The 22,883-nt window shown below is 37.7% G+C and overlaps 2 protein-coding genes across 2 annotated transcripts in view; one reads left to right on the forward strand and one right to left on the reverse strand.

The window, feature by feature from the left end:
* Positions 1-22,883, reverse strand: part of LOC111480712 (basic blue protein-like) — a 117,596-nt gene that overhangs the window by 8,257 nt on the left and 86,456 nt on the right. The window lies entirely within an intron of this gene.
* LOC111480709 (subtilisin-like protease SBT3.6) lies at positions 6,395-7,078 on the forward strand. The gene is made up of 3 exons (XM_023125884.1): positions 6,395-6,622; positions 6,703-6,800; positions 6,880-7,078. The coding sequence occupies exons 1-3, from the start codon at positions 6,417-6,419 to the stop codon at positions 6,951-6,953; spliced, it is 378 nt and encodes a 125-aa protein (XP_022981652.1). The 5' UTR covers positions 6,395-6,416; the 3' UTR covers positions 6,954-7,078.

The following is a 22,883-nucleotide window of genomic DNA, read 5'->3' on the forward strand; positions in this document are numbered from 1 at the left end:
AGCTTCCTAGGGTTGGCAGACTGCTACAAGAAATTCATACGAGATTTCTCCAAACTATTAGCACCATTAACCCAACAAACCAAGAAAGGAAAGATATTTACTTGAACGTCGACATGCAAGAAAAGTTTCCCAAGGCTCAAGGACAAGTTGGTAAGTAATCCAGCACTTATGTTGTCCTAAAACTCAAGAAATTTTGTAATCTACAGGCATGCTTCAATAAGATGTTTGAGCTATGTGCGGATGTAAAATGGGAAAGTCATAACACACAACTTCCATTTAATTTAAGAAATATGAACGTAACTACCCAATACATAACTTGGAACTAGTAGTAGGAGTATTCGCTCTCAAAATACGACAACATTACTTGTATGGAGAGAAAGAAAAATATATATCGACCATAAAAATCTCAAGTATCTATTTACATGAAAAGAACTTAATATGAAGGAAAAAAAATAAAATAAAAAAGGAGGGTGGAAGCTAATAAAGAATTACGACATAAATATCCTTTACCATTTGAGAAAGACAAGGTAGTAGCTGACACCCCGAGTAAAAAAGTGGTTTACTTCTTGTCATTAAGAAGCTTGAGGAGGAGATGCAAGGAGCAGACATAGAGGTCATGATCAATGTAATAACAACAATAATAACAGTCTAACCAACACTAAAAAGTGTATAATAGATGCACTTGGAAAAGACTTATACCTTAGTAAAGTTCTACAAAAACAAGAAATGGACTGTCCCAAAGGATACTATATATCTAAGATAGAGATATATTCTGAAAAGGTTAACTATGCGTTTCAAAAATGAGGATCTATTAAAGGAGCAAGGCATGGAAGCCAACAAGTTAACCAAGTTTGGCCCACATAACATACTCAGTGGACAAGTAGGCTCAACTTTACATGGATGATATAGTCCGATTTCATAGAGTTCTTGTGTCAATAGTGTTCGATTGAGATAAAAGGTTTACATCTCGCTCTTAGAAGAGCCTACAAAAGATACTTAGGACGCAATTAAGGTTTAGTATGACCTACCACCCTTAGATTGATGGTCAAATAGAAAGGCTCAATCAAGTATTGGAGGATATGCTGATGACGTATGTCAAGGACTTTGCAAGTAGTTGGGACAAATACCTGCATCTCACTGAGTTTGCCTACCACAATAGTTACAGGGCCCCTATACAAATGACACTGAGTGAAGTGTTTTATGGATGAAGATGTTGATCCCCATCTTTTGGGAAGAAGTAGGCTAATGACCGCTGTTATGACCAAGATGTCATAGTCCAAGAGATCCAAGTAAGAAGGTAGACTGCACAAAATTGACACAATTTATGCGAACACATGATGAAAGAATCTATAGTTCACTGAAATCATGTACTTCTAAAGATACCACCCATAAGAGGGGTGCTCAAGTTTGGCAAAAAGGATAAATTAAGTCTTAAGTTTATTGGTCCCTTTCCAAATATTCGAAAGAATCGGGTCAGTAGCCTACATACTCGCACTCACCAAACCTAGCTACCATGTACAATGTACTTCATGTATCAATTCTGTGGAAATATACGTCGGACTCCCATGTAAATCAATGAGTTTGTATAAGATTGGACTAAGAAATATTAATCTCTTTTTATAAATCCGTTAATTGAGAAGATTAATATTTCACATGATGATCATATGCAACTCGATCTTAATCCTGAGTAAGTTATGAACTCGTGCGTGTGAGGGCTTGTCCTTTAATTTACATGGGAGAGAATGACTCTTTTTAGCCGATTCAATATGTCTACTATTCTGGGGACTGGACCAAATAGGGAGTTGGGAACATAATATCATAAGATAGAATTCACTCCTTTCCATATAAGGAAAGTAGATGAGTTGTTCTCTTTAAATACTCATTTCAGGACTTGACTTGGTTTATGATTAAATCATAAACAAATTGTTCATTAGAGAATTAGTGGTACTTAAGGTGAAAGATGTAATTATAGGGGTAAAACGGACTTTTGACCCAGCTGTAATTATGAACAATTCGTGAATGATCGACTTGCTTATAATGATTATATCGATAGACATAACTTGTCCTACAGTGCATAAGAGTGCAACTCTAAGTCTAGTGGAATGACCTATAGTTAATGAATGAAAATTGATTAATTAAAGAGTTTAATTAATTAATTTTATATCATTGGAGCTTATAATCTGTAGGTCCATAAGGTTCCGTTGCTAGCTCTTAGTAACGTTAAAAGGTTCAATTTATTTGAAAGAAAATTTGAAGAGTTCAAATTGATATTTAATATATTAGATATGTTAAATATAAAAGAAAAAATAAATTTAATTTGAAATGTCAAATTAATATTTAATATATTAGATATATTAAATAAATAGAGAAAATATATTTAATTTGAAGCGTTCAAATTAATATTTAATATATTAGATATGTTAAATATAAATGGAGAAAAATATATTAAATTAAAGAGTTCAAATTAATATTTAATATATTAAATATATTAAAAAATATATATATATTTATTATATTCGATATAATTAAATATTAAATCCATTAATGTAATACATTAAATAAAAATATATTTGAAATTTGAATGAGATTCAAATTAATTAAATATATATTATATATCGTATAATATCTAAATATAATTTATATAAGGTATTATGTTCTAGTATATTAAATCTGCAAATATATTAGTTGGCAAAGATTCTCCAAGAGTCCCTATAAATAGGACTCTCGGGTTGAGCCAACCACACATCAATCTCTCCCACTTTCTCTCGAGAATGAAATTACATCTCTAGAGAATTCTCGAAACTCTTTCTCCAATCCCTTTGGGATTTTCTTTCAAGAGGCTCCCACAAGCTTTGACCTTGTATTCGAGTCATAATAAGGAATATCTTGTGGAATGTTGAAGAACTTTCGCATGGTTTGAATACTCTGAAGAGTCTTGCAAGCTAGGGTTTTTACAAAGGTAGAGTTCTTACTCTTCTATTTATTACTTTGTTTTAATTCTTAATAAAAATCAATAAAAATCAAAACGGTTTCAATGCTTCCGCTACGTGGATGAAGAGGACGAATTGAACTTATTGTAAGATGACCAAAATGCCCCTATGATAACGAACCTATGATATATGATCCAAATGATATCAAAATGTCATGAAACTGTATCTATGACTTGAATTCATGAGTTTTATATGGCTGGTGAAATTTCAAGACCATTGACTAGGTTTGGGGTACAAACGTTGACTTGAGTGGAAAATGACTATAATATCCTTCCTATTGATCAAACAATGAGATTTAAGGACTTAAAAAGTCCATTAGTCTTGGATTCTTTTTATGACTTTGTTTATGATATTATGAAAGTCTTGTGATCATGATATACTTTAGGGCCATGCATGTGTAGAGTATGTTACAAAATTTTCATCCATACGTAGAGCTTTCTGAAATTACAGATTAACATGGTTAGGTGAGTACTAAGTTAAAGCTAATACCTTGCCCATCTCATTTCCTAAAGTTATTGATATTTTAAGTTGTCTAGGTACTACTTTACCATGCCCTAATCGACCCATGATCTTCTACCATGTGATGTGTCACGATACCCATGCCTACCTCATCTAGATTTGATGTTTTGTACCAGAAATTACTAGCACGATTACATGTTCATGTTCTATAGGCTCAACTTGCCTATATTCTAGAATGTCTCCATCATGTTTCAAATGTTTTGTAACGACCTGAAATTTTCTACTTAATTTAAGGTCGCTACGGTATACATATTCTAAACATTGATTGCAGAAGATTTCATTTAAATTCCATAAAACATATCCTTTATCTTAAAATATAGCCATGTACTTACATGTTTCGAAAATATCTTTGAAACGACACAACAAAAGACTAAATAAAATAAATAAGCGTTTAAGTTAAAAACATCCTATTCTAGCCTAAGTCTAAGAAAATAAATATCACTATCCTATGCATGTGTCATGGTCTCTAGTTGCGATGTCGTCGTCATCCGTATAGAAATGTCTTGCCTTAATCTGAAAAATATAGTAGCACATGACTTGAGTATTTAAACAAATACTCACTAAGTTACCCCACTATTAGGGGTTAAATGCAAGAACATGAGAATGCAATGACAGGACCTATCCTTTCAATCTATTTTCATACGGTGCTATCCTAATGGGTAATTTGGACGTGTACCATATACTCTACACACAACCCATACATGTGAGTATGAGCTTACAAGTCAGTTCGCACACCGCTGGACCACTTTTCTTGTCGGGTGGGCATACTCTGGGAGCTCCTTAGGCCGGACACCGGTTAGAACTAGTAACTGTCATGGCAGCGCTATGCAAAACATAACGATTGTTGTTCTGCCATTTGATGTATGCATTCGTACCCTCGTGATGGAATAGGAGTTGTGCCCCCAAATGCATGAGCACACATAATGCATGAGGTCCCCAATATTTCTACTATTATCATTAATGAATATAACCCCGTTATCATCTTTCATGCTTAACATGTCATTTCTCATTTTTCAGTCTACGTATCATACATAATCCTAACGGGGTTACATTTCATTTCATTTATCGTGATATCATGTCATTCATAACATGTTGTATACATATAATTTAGAAAACACAACATAACACTCCATGCTTTTAACATGTCATTTCATAACATGCAATTCATACAACAATAACCTCAATGGTCACACAAAACAATCTAAACATAACACATCACATCACAATATATCATATCATAAACATGTCATATCGTACACTTTGTGGTCATATCGTTCCCTAACTTATCATAGCCTTAACGTTCTTATACCTATCATAATCATATCGTTACGTGAACATACCTTAGTCATATCATCACCAGAACGTATCCTAACGCTATCGTTCTATCAATCTATCACAAACCTATCCCTTTCTACCCATATCCTAACCATATTCTTTCATCAATCTCCCCCTATCCATAACACTTTGATATGTAACTTAACCTTAACGTTTCATAAACATATCTTACTCCTATCGTTGCATTTCGTTTTGTGCATCCTTCTCGTATTCTATCTCAAACATATCCTTGAACACATCGTACCATAATTATTATCATACAATTCACATATTATAACATAACATAAACATAATATAAGCATACCGATTCATAGATAATTCACACATATCAGTATATATGACACGTGCAAAACCACAGGCACGTGTCAACATCAAATATAATCATGCTGATAGTAAGGTCACTTACCTGGTTAGCTTAAGTTGTTGTGACGAATATATCCTTAATGAAAGTTCGATTCTGTCATTTGAAATCCAAGTCAACCTATACGAGCCGATAACGTGAGTTTCAAGTTCGAACTCTATAAAATTATTTCTCTAATTTATATTGGTCATTGTTAAAAGTCTTGAAATGTTATATATCTATAATTATATTTTTATTAAAAATCTTATTTACCATGTATAAAAAAAAAAAAAGTAGATAGAGTTATTTCTAAGTTATTCCGAGCTTTACTCTCTATATTTAGTTTGTGATTTTTAATTCCTACATCTTCCTTTTTTTAATCTGTATTTATTCTGTTGTCTTTTAATTTTGTTCTCATGTATTCCTTCTAGTGGATCCTAATTCCAAATCTTTCATCTTAGTGTTTTCTATAGGGTAAGTAGAGATGAATAGTTTCCTTAAGTGCTAATTTTGGGACTTAACAATCAAGTCTCATATTCATTTAGCTACTGATATAAATTTAATCTAATATTACTAATCTGACGTTAGAATTCGTATAAATGATTGACATATAGTTTTTAACTCAGAGCTAAACCATTGTAATAATCTAATGAAGATCTAACTATAATTGACCGTGATTTCTAAAACAGAAGTAGGATAAAAGAAAATTAAGATTTAATATATACCTTGACCATATTTATGTCCCGTGAATCAATTGGATAAATGTCATTCTCATTTTTTTGGTTAAGTAAATTTGACAATGGTTGAGGAGAGATAATTGTGAGAGAGGGATGAGAGGTTCGTGGAAAGAAGTGGGGAAAGATTGTTTCTTTTTTTTTTTTTGTTTATTTATCTTTATTTTTTTTGGGCTATTACACGTTTCATCCCGAGTAGATCTTCTAACCTTTTTAATTTTGTGTCTAATTTACCTTTTTAGCCTATTAGTATAACGTAAAAAAAAAAAAAAAGGTTATTTTACATTTTTGGAGGTTCTATTGTTAGGCTACCAACAAACCCATCCTAATAATGAAGTTTTGAGAAAGGAAATAGCATAAAATACAATCTGTCGTAACCAAACAACGAGAGGAGGGAATTCATCTTCCTTCCTTCTCTTTAAACTATTCTATATAATTCCTCTCCATGCCTTTCCAAAATGCACCAAAACCATTTCTATATCCTTCAAACTTTGAAGAATGGCAATCAATTTTTCTTCATTTCCCTTCTATCTTGTTTTCTTCTTCACCATTTCTCTCACTTTTCTTCTTACCTCTGCCACCCAATTCGACAAATCCGCCCCCGAGTCCGCTCCCTCGAGGGTTCATATCATTTACACTGAGCGACCTCTCAATGAGAATCCTGAAGCCTATCACATCCGAATCCTAACTTCTGTTCTCGGCAGGTTTGTTTTTCTCCTCAAATTATTCAATGAAGTCATCATAATATGTGATACGTGTCGGGGTTAATTTGCGTGTTGTGTAGTGAAAAAGCTGCTAGGGAAGCCCTTGTGTATTGTTACAAGGATTCTGTCTATGGCTTTGCCGCGAAGCTTACTCCCGATCAGGTCGAGAAGATTATGAGTAAGTAGCGCTCTTAACATTACGTTGTTGGTAAGAAGTTAGAATGTGAATTTTTGATGTTACTTTGGAACTTTGGCAGAACAAGCAGGAGTTCTAAATGCTGTGGAAAGCCATAGTTATCATTTGGATTCAAAAGGAGAAATGCTTACATAGAAGAACTTCCAAGTTTCCTTTAAAGAAACTGCATTTGGTGTATTTTGTATCTATTTCCTATAATAAAGAAGCTCATGGCTTCTATAATTTCTATAATTATAAATGATAAATGATAAAATATCCTCGTACTATCGTTGTCACCGCTAGTGACTATCTTCAACAACTTAAGACGTATTTATGATCCAACGTATGACCTATATTTCATGTGTACGAGGATATCAACAACGTACGACGTATCACGGCTTGTAAATACCTACAACACGTAGATTTATGAGGTTACAAAATATAAAATCCAAAAATACATCCCGGATAAAGGACGATGTTGTTAGAGCGTAGAAAACTTACCTCCTGTGTACGTGCAATCATCGGTGGTCCTTTTCATAGTGTGTTGGTCGTTCCCGATGTCGAATCTGTTTAGTTGACCTCGTCGGAGATCTCTGTCGTGAACTTTCTCTCTCTCGTTCTCTCTTGTCGTTGTGAGCCGTTTGATATGTTGGAAGAGTATGGCTGAGATGGGAAGGATTATTTTTATTTTTTTAATTTATGTGTCATTACAAAATCATTTGTAATAATTACAAAATTCGTGAGGGGAGAATGATGTATCACAGAACCTGATTGACAAAAACAGATCATCAACATTGGATATTAAGTTCATAAGAGGTCAATCACCAAACATAAGCCATTCCAAAAAAAAAACTAGTCGCTGGAAAATGCCCGAGAATTTCGACGAGGCGCCAGAATTCTCGTGCCTTTGTCGTACACGCTTCACTGGCGCCCCCATTACGCCAACTTCCGTCAATCATTCTTTAGAAATGCTCTGCATGAGAAAAGTGTGAGTAACAGAGAGAGAGAACGATGAACGAAACACAAATGAAATATCCAACCAGAGATCTGTAACACACTCGCGGTAAGAAACTCTCAATCTCAAGATGCTTCGTGGCCTTCCAACCTCGAGAAGTTGTGTACTAAACGTCCTTAGATATGTGATTATAGGTAAACCCAACAACCCCACTTCTCTACACTCAGTCCAATCTCGAGGCAACCCATTCGACCACAACTTGCACTCAAACCCGAAACCACCTGCTGCACTGTCCACACATACACCTATAACCCAGCCTCGACCCAGATACCGCAGTGCTTCGGTCCAGTAGCCAAATCACCTCGGCCCAGATAGCTGCAGCATCTCGCCCCAAACTCTAGATACCCAGTACCTTCGGTCCACCTGCAGCGGCCCATGTTCGAAGCCCATAAGCTTAGCCCAGCCCTGCGGCCCGCGACCCGCACGCCTGCAGCAGTCGATCCGACGACCTACACCTTGACCCGATTGCAACCTACACAAGTGTCGCCTTCTCCCTGGGCCACGTGTCACATCTGCAACCAACGGACCCCTTTGGCTCAGTCGACTTGAATTCGGCTCGGCTCGGCTTCTCAGCTCAAAACGTGGCTACTTGGCTCGATGAAGGGATATTCATCAAATTCCATCGTTCCGACCATTTCAAATTGCAAATTGACCTTGTTTAAGACCTTTAAGGTCAGTATAAGGTCTAATTTTTTCTTAGTTTTAGTTAATTTAAGCTAAAAAATTGAATTATTAATGAAACGAGATAGAACGTTCTAATAGGAAATAACTCCCAGCGATACTTGGAGAAACTTTGAGGAAGAAATACAAACGTACTCAAGATTAGGGAGAACATCGGTTAAGGCCAACTAAGTAACTGGCCTTTCTATCCGTTAAGTTAGAACTTGTATGCTGTATGATGACACCTGTTTTGTGGCTTTGCACGTGTCATATGTTTTTCTTATGTGAAAGGTTATGAAATGATATGTTTACAATATGATATGTGAATCATATGATCTATGTTATAATATGATATGATACGCTTGATGACATTTGTGATAGTATGATTGACGATATGATGCATGTTGTGACATGATATACGATATGATAGGTACATAATATGATACGATATGATTAATGACAAATTCAATCTCAATATTCAATAAAATAATCACTTAAAGCTACAATTGTCTATGTTTCTGGTTTAGTCGTTCTTTTGTCAAAACTTTACAATTGGTATTAGAACCACCAATGGACTTTGTAGAGTAACAATTTTTTAGTGATCAAATACAAAGAGTATGAGTAAAGACAACTTTAACAAACTCACTTTGATGGTCATTATGATTACTGGAGTGAGCTTATAGAAAATTTGCTCAAAGCAAAGGGGATGTGGAGTGTGGTAGAGATAAGTTTTTCAGAACTAGTGGAAGGAACAATGATGACGGAGGCACAAAAGGTGCACCTTGATGATGCTAGATTAAAAAATCACCAAGTAAAGTATTATCTCTTCAAGACAATTGATCATACTGTCTTTGAACAAATCTTGGATAGTTGCACAACCAAGATTGTTTGAGACTCAATGAAGCAAAATTTTGATGGAATCCAAAAAATGAAGAAACCTCTTCTGAATGCATTAAGGAAAGAATTGGAGGTACTAAAGATGAAGAAGGATGAAAGTGTTACAAACTATTTTGCAAGAGTGATGATGATCTCCAACAAGATGAGAAACAATGGAAAAAATATGCTACACAAGAAAATTGTAGAAAAAATTCTGCATAACGTGATTGAAAATTTTACTTATGTTGTAGTATCCATTTAGAAATCAAAAGATACGGATAACATGTTCATTGATGAATTACATAGTTCCTTAGTGGTGCATGAACAAAAATTTTGAAGATCCAATATTGATGGAGAGGAGAAAGTTTTGAAAGTGAAGGTCAAATAGAAATAAGTAACAGGGGAAAAGGTAGTTACTAGGGCAGATGACATGAGAGAAGAAGATCAACTTTCAACAAAGCAACTGTTGAATGTTATAGGTGTCATGACATAGGTCATTTTCAATATGAATGAACAAAGGTTGAATTATGTAGAGTCGAAAGAAGATGATGAAATGTTGTTAATGGCTCATACGGAAATACATGAAGCAAAAGGAGTGATGCTTGGTTCTTAGATTCTAGTTACTCAAATCATATGTATGCAAATGAAGGTATATTTTCAAGCTTAGACAAGATGTTTTCTCACACTGTCAAGCTTGGAACTAATACAAGCATGAAACTTACTGTAAAGGTTGTAGTGAAATTAATTTTGCATGGGTTTGTTACACTATTAGTAATGTGTATTGGGTACCTAAACCTAAAAATAATCTCTTGAGCACTAAACAACTACAAGAGAATGGAGTAGCAGTGGTTTTCAAAGATGGTGTATGTAGAGCATTTATCATCCATGAAAAGAAAAAATAGCATAATCAATTATGAGTGCATACTGACGGTTCATTTTGCTTGCTGAACCATCTGCCACAAAAAATGATGGAAGATGTCTCCAAGTTTCAAATACGGATCAGTTAACACTTTGACACCATTGTTATCATCATCTCGGCTACAAAAGCTAAACATGGTAAAAGGCATGCTGCAAGTTGTAGCTCCCAGCGCCACATGCAGAGTTTTTGGATGTGTGAGACATGTTCATATTTCAGATGCGAGAAGAAAACTTGAAGATTAAAATGTGACCTGTGTTCAACAGCGAATCCAAATGTTATAGAATGTTTGATCTAACTACAAATAAAATTATAATAAGTCGTAAGGTAGCTTTTGAGGAAGATCTTGAATGGGATTGAAAATTTTTTGAAGGTGAAATAAAATTGGACGGAGAGAAAAAAATTAAATTGATGAGAACACAATTGAAGAAGGAGAAACCATAAAGGAAATGACTGAACTAGTGGGTGAAAACAATTTTTTAGTGCACCTAATTTGACAATAAGGGAGGGGATAAATTGACATCCACCTTTATAGTTAGTAGATTTTGATTCCGATGAAACTTTGTCTCGATGAAAGGAAATATGTCATTCTTGATGATTTTAGATCTGGTGAATTTTAAAGAAATTGTCAAAAGCCCAAAATGAAGATTGGCCATGGATGAAGAAGTCAAATCAATTGAAAAAAATCAAACATGAAACTTGTGGTTTTACTTGCTGGAGCACATAAAATAGGAATAAAATGGATTTACAAGACCAAATTACGTGAGTGTGTAGAAGTATAAAACAAGATTGGTGGTAAAAGGCATGAAATTGATTATACGTAAGTGTTTGCACCAGTAGCTAAAATGGATACTATGAGAATGATCATTGTTATTGCAGTCCAAAAAGGTTGGAAACTATCAGTTAGATGTCAAATCAACTTTTGTATATGGAGAGTTAAAAGAAGATGTTTTCGTAGAACAACCAAAAGGCTAGGAAAGAAAGGGAAGTGAGGATGATGTACAAACTTCAAAAGGCTCTTTACCGATTAAAATAGACACCTAGAACTTTGAGTTGAATAGAATCCTATTTCATCAAGAAATGATTCAAAAGTTGTTCTAGTGAGCAGCACTCTTCGTTAAGAGGAAGGGAGGTAAAATTCTTATTGTAACCATCTATGTTGATGATATTTTATTTATTGGAGATGATGAAAAATTGTTGGAGTTTAAACATTCCATGAAGAAAGAGTTTGATATGATTGACTTAGGTCAGATGAGATTTTTCCTTGGAATAGAGGTAAACAACGATGAGATGGTATTTTTATGTCACAGAAAGTATGTTGTTAAAGTTTTATATCGATATGACATATAGAATTACAATTCTATTTGTAATCCCATTGTTTTGTGACAGAAAATTGGCAAAGATAAAAATGGTGTTGTCACGACTCAATATTTTATTATGAGCCATGACTCAAAATGATAACATGAATGCAAAGAAAACATTTGAATGCATTAAGGCGGAATTATTTATTTCAAGTAAAATTTTAATTGAAAGTTTTGAGAGCAAAGATATGAAAATTTGAATATAAAAGCAAAGATCAGACTGACCGGACATGCATTCCTCTGTGACAATCACATCTTTGATCACGTTCTCTCTTGACCCGATGCCTCACGTACCTGAAAAAAAGGAGACATAGCAAGGATGAGTATAAAAATTATACTCAATAAGCCACCTACTTATAGGCTCTCATCACACTCTCTTAAGAAACAAACACAGGTTTCTCATTGGTTCTAGGACGTGTGGTTCTAGTTTTAGCCCCTTAGGGCTTGCCTCTTGGAGCTTCTCTGGTTCTCCGTCCTTTCATTTAATACCTAAAAGTTCCTTATGCCGAGTTGTAATGACCGGTGTCTCTCTATGAGGCATTAACCTCTGCATGGCTATCTTAGACTATATGGTATCTTGCCTAGGGGTGTGTTGAATACCTTTTAAGCCAATAATAGTCCCCTGTTTGTGAACATGACCCAACCCTTTCCCATGCAGCTGGACTGTACAACGTAGGGACACATTTCCCATGCGAAACGGTTAGGAACAGTGAGAAATGATAAGGAACCCCTGATTCTCCTACGAAGCTATAGATACCATTCACACAACTAGTAGCCTAAGAACACTCTTAAGGTACTTCGTTTGTCGTGGTGATCTGTTAGGCTCCTAGGGAAGGAATAGGTCTAAATTCAGTGACTTGTCACTCTAATCATGAATCCATAGGCTTATTGTAATATCGATTCATAAACATTATCTTAGTGTGCAACAACAAACATTAACCTGGTGTGCAACAACAAACATTAACCTAGTATGCAAACATCAACATCTAGATATATCATACACAATTCATGCAAAATAGGCAAACATGCTCAATGGGACGATAACATCCAACAACACCCAGTACATAGAGTTCATAATTTTCTCATCCTCTTTTTCGCATGAATAAGTAGATACATACTAATTGGAAATATAAAGCATGATGGACTCCTCAGATTACTTTATCTTATTATCTAAGTTCATTCCATGAAAATTCTACTTACATAAGGTAATTAAACTAGCATGAATGCATACCAAGCGATTCCACAAGTATTTCTTTCTAAAATTCCATGTGGTGACTTACTTGGTTGACGCGTGCCCTTTCCCTATTCACATAAAATCATGGTTAGAATTGGAATCGGGACAAAAATCAGGCAACCAGAAAAGCAGATAAAAATGGGTCTTACACACGCTGGCCACGTGCCCTCACGTGTCGGGAGGACTTTTACTTGTGAGCAGCACGCACGAGTACCACGCGTGAGCAGAGACTTTGTAGTCGGGTCAGGCACTTTGGTTTGGGTCAGTTCAAGTCCGCGGTTTGGCGGGTTGGTTTGGGCCGACGGGTTGCGAGTTGGGTCATATCGATCCGCGGGTCAGGAGGGATTGCAGGTGACACGCATCGCCGTCTCGCTAGATCTGCGTTTCTTCAGCCGTCATTCGACACATAGCTCCGACCGTTGCTTGACACGTGTCCATGGTTCAGCTGCACACGCCTCTCTCTTGCCGGTCGACACGTGGCTCGCCGACATTTTCTCTCTCTAGCAATCTGTAGCACAAAATCGATTTTCGATCATATTTTTTCGTTTTCTCATTTTCATATCTTTCAATTATAAACTCAAATCAGGTTGATTCCTTCATCAAAGTTTTAGGTCAAGCTACGTTCAGGTATTTTCTTTTTAATTTTAGCTTAACCACAAGACGAGTTACAAGCATCAGAAGGAGGTCTGTTAGCACCATTACCGCTCTCAGAGGAATTCTCAGATCTCTTGCGTTTTCGGTTGAGTTTCTTCGCAAAATTGGCAGACAACCTTCCCTAGATGAATATCTCAAAGTTTTAAAACTCGATTCACATATGAAGAAATCTCAGTTCTTGGTGAGGCGTTGAACTCCGATCCTTCAAGACAAGAAGGAGATCCTTGCCTCTTGGTCTTGGCTGAGGGTGTTTTTCAGCGGTGACTTGATAGGTTTTCCAACGAGTTCTTCTTCCTCTTCTAGTTTTTTTTCTCTCTTCCTCTTTTCTCTTTGCGAGGCTCCTCAAGACTCAAGACCCCTATAATTGGCTGAGGGGTAAAATGCCGCTTTTGCCCCTTTAATTTTGACCGTCTCTCAGTAGGCATCTCTTGGAAGAGTTCGAGATAGGCTCTTCTCACGTCTTCTTCTCGTTCCCAAGTTGCTTCCTCATCACGGTGGTTGTCCCAATGAGACTTTCACCAAGGGAATACCTTTGTTGTGCAATCGTCTAGTGTCTACCGCCAAAATTCTACTAGGTTTCTCCTCGTAGGACAGATCTTCCCGAAGAGGAAGCGTTTCATGTTCGTTCACATGAGTAGGGTTTGGAGTGTACTTTCGCAGAATGCACATGTGGAACACATTGTATACGGCGGCAAGGTTCGGTGGTAGGACAATTATGTAGGCCACAACCCCATCTCTCTCTAGAATCTCGAAGGGACCTATGAACCTTGGGCTCAACTTTTCCTTCTTTCCGAACCTCTACACCCCCTCTTAGAGGCTACCTTCAGGAACATATGGTCACCCTCCTCGAATTCAAGGCCTTCTTTCCGAACCTCTACACCCCCTCTTAGAGGCTACCTTTAGGAACATATGGTCACCCTTCTCGAATTCAAGGTCCTTCTACGCAAATTTGCATAGCTCTTCTGTCGGCTCAGTGCTGTGAGTATTCTTTACTTGATTTTCTGCACTGTTGCAGTGGTGATTTGAACCAACTCTGATCCTAGTAGTTGTTGCATGCATACCTCTTCCCAGAACACTGGTGTTTGACACCTACACTCATACAGTGTCTCGAAAGGGGTATCTGTATGGTCACTTGATAATTGTTATTGTAGGCAACAAATGTTCATCCCAACCCTCAGAGAAATCTATGACATATGCTTGCAACATATCTTCAAAGATTTGATTCAGCCTTTAAATTTGTCCGTCCGTTTGAGGATGTAACGTTATACTAAACCTTAATGTCTATCATAAGGAAAATCGAGAGATAAGAATTTTGGGGTTTGTTTTTTCCTCAAATTTGTGAAACTTTAGAGGAATTAGATTCTTAAATTTTTTATCAAATGGAAGATTTCATACACTTTTTGTGAAGAAGCCTTGAGCCATAACATACTGAAAATAAGAGCTATGATTGGACCTCAGAATATTAAGAATATAAATTCCAGTCATTTTTTTTAACGTGAATAATTTCTCAATTATATTTTTTAAAGAAAAATAGGGTAATTCATTCCCATCAAGACTCAGTGTTAATGGTCTATAGGTGTTAAGTGTCTATTATAAAGAAGATCGAAAGATAAGATTTTCGAGTTTTAGTCTCTTCTCATATTCCTGAGATTTTAGAGAATTTAGTTTCTAAAATTTTAGTATGTTATTTTAGAGAAGACTTCACAAACATTTATGAAGAAACCCTGAGCCAAAACGCGCCAAAAAAATTGGAACTATTGTTGGATCTCTAGAACAGTAAGAATATAAATTCTAGCAATTTTTTAACATGAATAACTTCTTCAATAACTATGAAAATTATATGATAATAATCTTGATGAAAAGCCGGATTAAATCTCTACAACTTTGGTGAAGGAACCAAGATGAAAAATAGGATTAAATCTCTACAAATTTGGTGAAGGAACCAAGATGAAAAGTAGGATTAAATCTCTATAACTTTGGTGACGGAACCAAGTTGACATGTACACTTGCAAAAAGATTCTTTATGGACATCAAGTTCAACATGTAGATGGAAAGATTCGAGTATCGTGACCCTCTTATCCAAAATTGAAAGAATTAAAAAATGAGAAATCAAAACATTATCTGATACCTCCTGAATGTTGAAATCCTTCTTTATAATAAAGCATGCAACTAAGCTAAGGACATATTCTTATGGATAAGTTGTGGATATACGTTGGAATGCATTAAAGCTTTTAAAAATAAATTGTCTAAAAGATCTTCCTTTCAAACCTTCATGCCACGTTAGCGGGGAAAATTGACAAATAATAATAGTGTAACAGGTGAGGGCTTTTAGAAAGATAATTGTCCTTACCCTGATTTGACCACTTATAGCCGTTTTTTTTTGGACAAAGGTGTCTTCACGAAACATACGAGGAAATGTACTCGAGATATTTGACTAGTCCAAATCCATCGAGAAATAAGGAAGATTGGGAGGTTAAAGTATCCCGTTTTAGTTTTGGTTTTTTTTCTAGATGCATGAGATTATTCATGTTCTGGTGAACGTATTTATTTTCTCCCTAGAAGAAAATAATTTTATTGAAAAGTTCGATGAAATTTATTCTAAAAGAGAGATGAACTGAGTTAAGTAGAAAAGTATTAAAAATTAGAAGAAAATAGGAAAAATATGAAATTTCGAACTAATACAAGGGACATGCATCAGGCTAAAAGAACACGTATCAATCATCAAGTTGAGGAACACATTTGGCAAAGGAATGAGACTCAGAGTCGAGACATCATAAATTGCAAAAAATAAAATGCAGGCTAGCCTTTGAACGCGGCATGTCCAGGTTGAAGATGCAACGTGTCGCAATGGTAGCATGACTACCTCCTAGACACGCGTGATGTACTCGCACTTGGGGTGCACGCATGAAAACCTCCCAGCCACACATGGAGGCACATGAGGTTGGTTTTCACGCAAATTTTGATACCCACAGTATTTAACTTGAATTAGAATCTGCTTGGCTTTTGTTTCACAGAAAAAGGACTATGGAAATTTCGTTTACGTAGTGATGATGCAGGCGTCAATTGACCAAGTTTTGAGAAATTTTACAAGTTTTGTAGCTACTAACAAGCCGAAAATCGAGATCGAGAAGGCATGCATCACCCAAGAAAGTAGTCATTCGAACTTTCTTCCAGTAATAGTCGTAGGGATCGCTAGGACATACTCGCATGCAAGCACATCTTGCCTTGTTTGGATAAGAATGTAATATATGCTATGAAAAATAGTATCTAATGTGTTATGAAAAAAACGTGGTTAGAATATGCATGATTAGGACCTAGGATGAGATTTTGAGATACATACTATTTTTAATAGTATCTAATGTACTAGAAAGGAGGATGGGTTGATGTGATCTGTGCACTAGGTGATTGATGAATGTTATCTCCCCGTTGAGCTTGCATGGATATTAGGTTATGTATATGTGCTTTAGATGATTGATAGGATTATCTTCCTAACAAAGAGAAAACTAAGTTAAGATTAGAGTTATAACACTTGAATCCCAAAGAGATTTATTTTTCGATTTTCCTTTTGAGATCGAACTTCTAAGATTTTATTGAGAGTCACAAAAATTCAATAATATAAAATAAAGTTCATAAAAAAAAAATAGAAAAATTCGGTCAAAGTCATCCCGAGAGGTAAAATGGTAATTTAAACCTCTTTCTAATTAGGGTTCGACTGAACCCTAAGATGAAAAAGAAAAGAAGAAATGGGAAAGAAAAAGAGGAGATAGAAAAAGAAAGGTTAGGGTTTGGAAGAGAGGTAGAGTAAAATTGAAATTCGCTCTAAATGGTAGTTTAGGGTCTGAATTTCACCCGATGCCATAGGCGTTGGGAGAATCAATCTGGCTTTTGACAATAAATGATGAAGTTTAGGAGGTATGAGTTTTGAGTTCTTTGTTGGTTTTTTTCTCAAATCCTGAGTTTTTCTTAAATTTTAAGTTTTGAATTTTGAATTTTGAATTTTGAATTTTATGTTTTTTGTTTTGTTTTGTTTTTTTTTTTTTTGAGGAATTTCGCACTAGTTTTGTGAATGAAGCCAAAGTTGAATGTGGAAACAAGAATAGTAGTTGACTAGAAATTATATGAAAAATACCTTTACCTAGTTGGATTTAAGCTCAACCACTTTTATGATGGAACCAAGTTGAATTAAGTTTTATGTAAGAGGATATAAAAATGTAAAGAAAATAGGAAAGATCGGAAAACTCATTGATTTTTTAGAAATATGTCGCAAAGAAGAAGGAACAGGGACACACGACAATCGTTTGGGTAGAGAGTGCTTCTAATGACGGCGTGAACACGCGTCAGAAAAAACTCGGTGTCTTCCCAGTTGTACATGCGTTGCGCAAAGAATAGTTCATTCGACCTATGTTCGAATTGTACCCTTGTAACAGTCCCAAAACCTCGACTCGTATCTGCCAAGCTGACCCGACCAGGTTCGCAACCCATAGCTATACAACCTCCATAGCGAGCGTAGTGTCACAGTCAAAAAGGGGTCCAAGGCATGTTGCCCATGGCTGCATGCCCATGACAAACCCAACCCTTCATGTCTTTTCATATTCTAGTGTTTCACTTTTATATTTTTAGGAAGTATGACGTTTCAGAAATATCATGTCTAGGCCTGTCAGACATGAAATGCCTCAGAATGTACTATAGAGGGATATGACTAGTTGTCAACTTCTCCCTACCCAAGGTTATATACTGTAAGTCGTTTTTATTTCTCTCTTGCTTGCTTATATAACGTCTCTTTCAAAAATCTCTCTTTCGAAAATCTCTCTCTGCCCTCGTTTTCTAAAACCTTCTCTTAAAACCGAGTCTAAAGCCTCGAGCATACGTCGCTTGGCCGTAGGCGATGCAAGAACGAATTGGCTTAGCTCACTTGTCGTTGGAAAGTAAGTGCCGCACAATCGCAAGTCCGCTGCCATTAAAAGTGCGATTGTGACAAGTGGTATCAGAGCTTTGTAAGCTCCATGAAAATAGCAAAGACCGGAAACATGTCGACGACAAAGTCGACACCCAAATCACAAGTCGACCAACTTACTTTAATAGAGAAGGAAATGCTGTTCCTCAAAGAAGTCCCTAACACCATCCCCTTCCTGGAAGAACGGGTGAAAGAATTGAGTGAAAAAGTCGTAGAGATCGACGCAATGGGTTGCCAATCGCAGAACTGATGTTTCGAGTGACCTCACTCGAAGAAAAAGTTGCTCCTACGAGCAGCCCAAGACCGTCTGGTAGCCCTGATAGCTCTGTCGCGCACAAGGAGGGACGTGGCGAAGAGTTCAACGTGCTACAAAATACAATGATGAGTTTGTTCAATGGATTAGCTGACGAATTCAGAACAACGATCGATGACATGCACGAAAAGATGCCGCCATGAACACCCGAATCGAGGTGACCATGAAAGCCATGGAGAACGTCTTAGCTGGGAAACTAATACAGGGTCCAACAAACTAAAGTTCCCTGATCCTAGACCTTTCAAAGGGAATTGAGATGCCAAAGAGTTGGAGAACTTCATCTTTGATGTCGAACAGTACTTCAAAGCCACACTGGTTTATACTGACGACATGAAGGTGACAGTAGCCTCGATGTATCTCATAGACGACGCCAAACTTTGGTGGCGTACGAAGGTACAAGACATCGAGAATGGATTGTACACCATAGACTCGTGGGAAGACCTCAAGAGAGAGTTGAGGGACCTATTCCTCCCCGAAAATGTAGATCGTCTAGCAATGAAAAAACTAATAGCCCTAACGCAAACTGGAAGCATAAGGGACTATGTCAGACAATTTTCGACCCTGACGCTAGATATCAGGGGCACATCAGGGAAGGCAAGGTGTTCTTCTTTATAAATGGGTTACAACCGTGGGCCAAAACAAAAGTACACGAGAAAAAGGTCAAAGACCTAGCTACCACAATTGTTAGCGCCGAGAAACTCCTAGACTGTAAGAACGAGGCAAGTTACCAAAGATAAACAACACAGGCCCCAAACACTGGGGGCAAAACATATAAGCCGACATGTCATCAAAATGGAAGCCCCAACAGGCCAAATGGAGGTAACGACAGACCAAACGGGTGGACAGATAGACCTCCTCAGAACAACCAAGCGGGGACATCTTGAGGACCTTACCCTCAAAGGAACCACCCGATGACACCTTTACAATACATATTGTGTAAAGGCCCTCACAAAGTGTCTTACTGTCCTCATCGGGCCTCTCTCACTGCACTCCAAGTGTTCATTTAAGAGAGCAACGACACAAGAGTCGAGACTATGCTAGGCAAGAAGGAAGATCAAGACAACCCCCGAATGGGCGCGCTCAAATTCTTGTCAGCCCTCCAACTGAAGGTCGATCCGAAGGAGATAATAGAGAAAGGGCTCATGTTTGTAGATGCGACAATAATCTCTCGACCGAGCAAGAGCATTTTGATAGACTTAGAAGCAACTCACAACTTCATCGTCGATCAAGAAGTCTGAAGATTGGGACTCACCATAGGAATAGACCCTAGAAAAATGAAAGTTGTCAACTCCGAGGCCTTGCCTATTGTGGGAGTTTCCAAAAGAGTCCCCTTCAAATTAGGGGCTTGGACAGGAGAGTTGGACCTTATCGTAGTTCGCATGGACAACTTTGACGTGGTACTTGGGATGGAATTCCTCCTAGAACACAAAGTTATCCCAATGCCACTGGCGAAATGCTTGGTGATCACCGACCGCAATCCCACAGTAATAACTGCAAGCATCAAGCAACCAAGTAATCTTAGAATGATCTCGACCATACAAATGAAAAGAGGACTCGCACGAGAGGAATCTACATTTATGACTATACCACTGATGGAAGAAGTGACCACTGAGGAAACTATCCCAGACGAAATCAAGAAGGTACTAAATACTTATGTTGACATAATGCCAGAGGGCCTACCACAAACATTACCACCCCGTCGAGGCACTGATCACGAAATTAAACTCCTTCCTGGGGTTAAACCCCTAGCGAAGAACGCATATCGGATGGCTGCCCCTGAGCTAGCTGAATTGAGGAAACAACTAGATGAGTTGTTGACGGCAGGATTCATCCGCCTAACAAAAGCACCTTTCGGAGCTCCTGTACTATTTCAGAAAAAGAAGGATGGGACGTTGCGTCTATGCATAGATTATAGAGCCTTAAACAGGGTGATGGTACGCAACAAATACCCACTGCCGATAATATCTGACTTGTTCGACCAACTTCACGGGGCCAAATACTTCACAAAGTTGGACTTACGATCAGGGTACTACCAAGTACGTATCGCCGAGGGGGACGAGTCCAAGACGACGTGTGTGACAAGATATGGAGCCTTCGAGTTCCTGGTAATGCCCTTTGGCTTGACAAACGCCCCAACTACGTTTTGCATGTTAATGAACCAAGTTTTCTACGAATATTTGGATCAGTTCGTCATAGTATACCTCGACGACATAGTTGTATATAGCACAACCCTAGAGGAACACAAGGTGCACTTGAAGCTGGTATTTGACAAGCTGCAACAGAATTAGTTGTACGTCAAGAAATAAAAATGTGCCTTCGCACAAACATGCATCAACTACTTGAACATGTCATCAGTTGTGGACAGATCGGAATGGATAGCGTTAAGATAAAAGCTATCCAAGAGTGGAAAGTCCCTACTTTCGTATCCGATGTGCAGACCTTCTTAGGATTAGCAAACTACTATAGGTGGTTCGTCAAAGGGTTTTCACGACGAGCAGCCCCCTTAACGGAGCTCCTGAAGAAAGACCACCCTTGGTCGTGGTCAAATAAATGTCAAATGGCCTTTGAAGATCTGAAGGCAACCATGACGAGGGGTCCTGTCCTCGGGTTAGTAGATGTTACAAATTTGAAATAGAAACAGATGCTTTCGACTTTGCCCTAGGCGGTGTCCTTATTCAAGAAGGTCACCCCATCACTTATGAAAGTCGAAAGCTCAATGGCCGAACGGAGTTACACTATCTCTGAAAAAGAAATGCTGGCTGTAGTCCATTGCCTACGAGTCTGGAGACAGTATCTCTTGGGATCACAGTTCCTAGTGACGACGGATAACAACGACATCTGCCACTTCTTCGATCAACCAAAATTGATGGCAAAACAAGCCCAGTAGCAAGAGTCGTTGGCGGAATTCGACTTCAAATTCGAACACAAGGCAGGAAAGAGTAATCAAGCAGCCGATGTGCTGAGTCGGAAGGGCGAACATGCGGCCCTATGCATGTTAGCTCATAGTCATTCAAGTAAGATCGATGGATCGATGCGCGACATCCTCAAAGAACATTTACACAAAGACCCATCGGCCAAAGCCATCGTCGAGCTAGCTTAAGTCGGGAAGACACGACAGTTTTGGGTCGAGGGAGACCTTCTAATGACTAAAGGAAACAGATTATACATCCCAAGAATGGGAGAATTGAGAAAGAAGCTCATTCAGGAATGTCATGATACCTTATGGGTCGGACACCCTGGGTGACAAAGAATATATGCACTAATAAAAAGGGGTACTTCTGGCCGAATATGCGGGACGACATCATGCTGTACACCAAGACGTGCCTCATCTACCAACAAGACAAAGTTGAGAAAGCCAAAGTCTCAAGACTCTGGGAACCTCTACCTATGCCAACAAGGCCTTGGAAAATTGTATCTTTGGACTTCCTAACACACCTCCTAAAAGTCAGGGAATATGATGCCATCTTGGTTATCGTAGACCGGTTCTCAAAATATGCGACGTTCGTCCCCACTCCCAAATTATGCTCGGCTGAACTAATAGCCCAACTATTTTTCAAACACGTTGTCAAGTTATGGGGCATTCCGTCGAGCATCATCAGTGATAAGGGATGGTAGATTCATTGGCAAATTTTGGACCGAATTATTTGCCTTCTTGGTACCGAATTATTTGCCTTCTTGGGAACGACTTTAAACATCTCCTCAAGCTATCACCCTCAAACCGATGGATAGACAGAACGGTTCAACTGCTTGCTCGAAGAATACTTACGTCACTTCGTCGACACTTGCTAGAAGAACTGGATACAACTGCTAGATGTCACTCAATTCTGTTTCAATTGTGAAACGAGCTTGTCTATGGGGAAGAGTCCCTTTGAAATTGTAAGTGGACGACAACCGGCCTTGCCTCATATTATTGATCATCTTTATGCAGGAAAAAACCCTCAAGCTCAAAACTTCACAAGAGAATGGAAGCAGACAACAGATATAGCCCGGGCATATTTAGAGAAAGCTTCCAAGCATATGAAGAAGTGGGCGGACAAGAAGCGTCGCCCCCTCCAATTCCAAGTAGGAGATCAAGTCCTCATCAAGTTGAGACCAGAAAAAAT

This window comes from Cucurbita maxima, unplaced genomic scaffold (genome assembly GCF_002738345.1).
Source record: "Cucurbita maxima cultivar Rimu unplaced genomic scaffold, Cmax_1.0 Cma_Scf00006, whole genome shotgun sequence".
NCBI classification, from domain to species: domain Eukaryota; kingdom Viridiplantae; phylum Streptophyta; class Magnoliopsida; order Cucurbitales; family Cucurbitaceae; genus Cucurbita; species Cucurbita maxima.

Coding starts and splice junctions, on each gene's coding strand:
- LOC111480709 (XM_023125884.1), top strand. CDS start 6,417: ATGGCAATCAATTTTTCTTCATTTCCCTTCTATCTTGTTTTCTTCTTC. Junction 6,623..6,702: donor CTAACTTCTGTTCTCGGCAG/GTTTGTTTTTCT, acceptor CGTGTTGTGTAG/TGAAAAAGCTGCTAGGGAAG. Junction 6,801..6,879: donor TCAGGTCGAGAAGATTATGA/GTAAGTAGCGCT, acceptor GAACTTTGGCAG/AACAAGCAGGAGTTCTAAAT.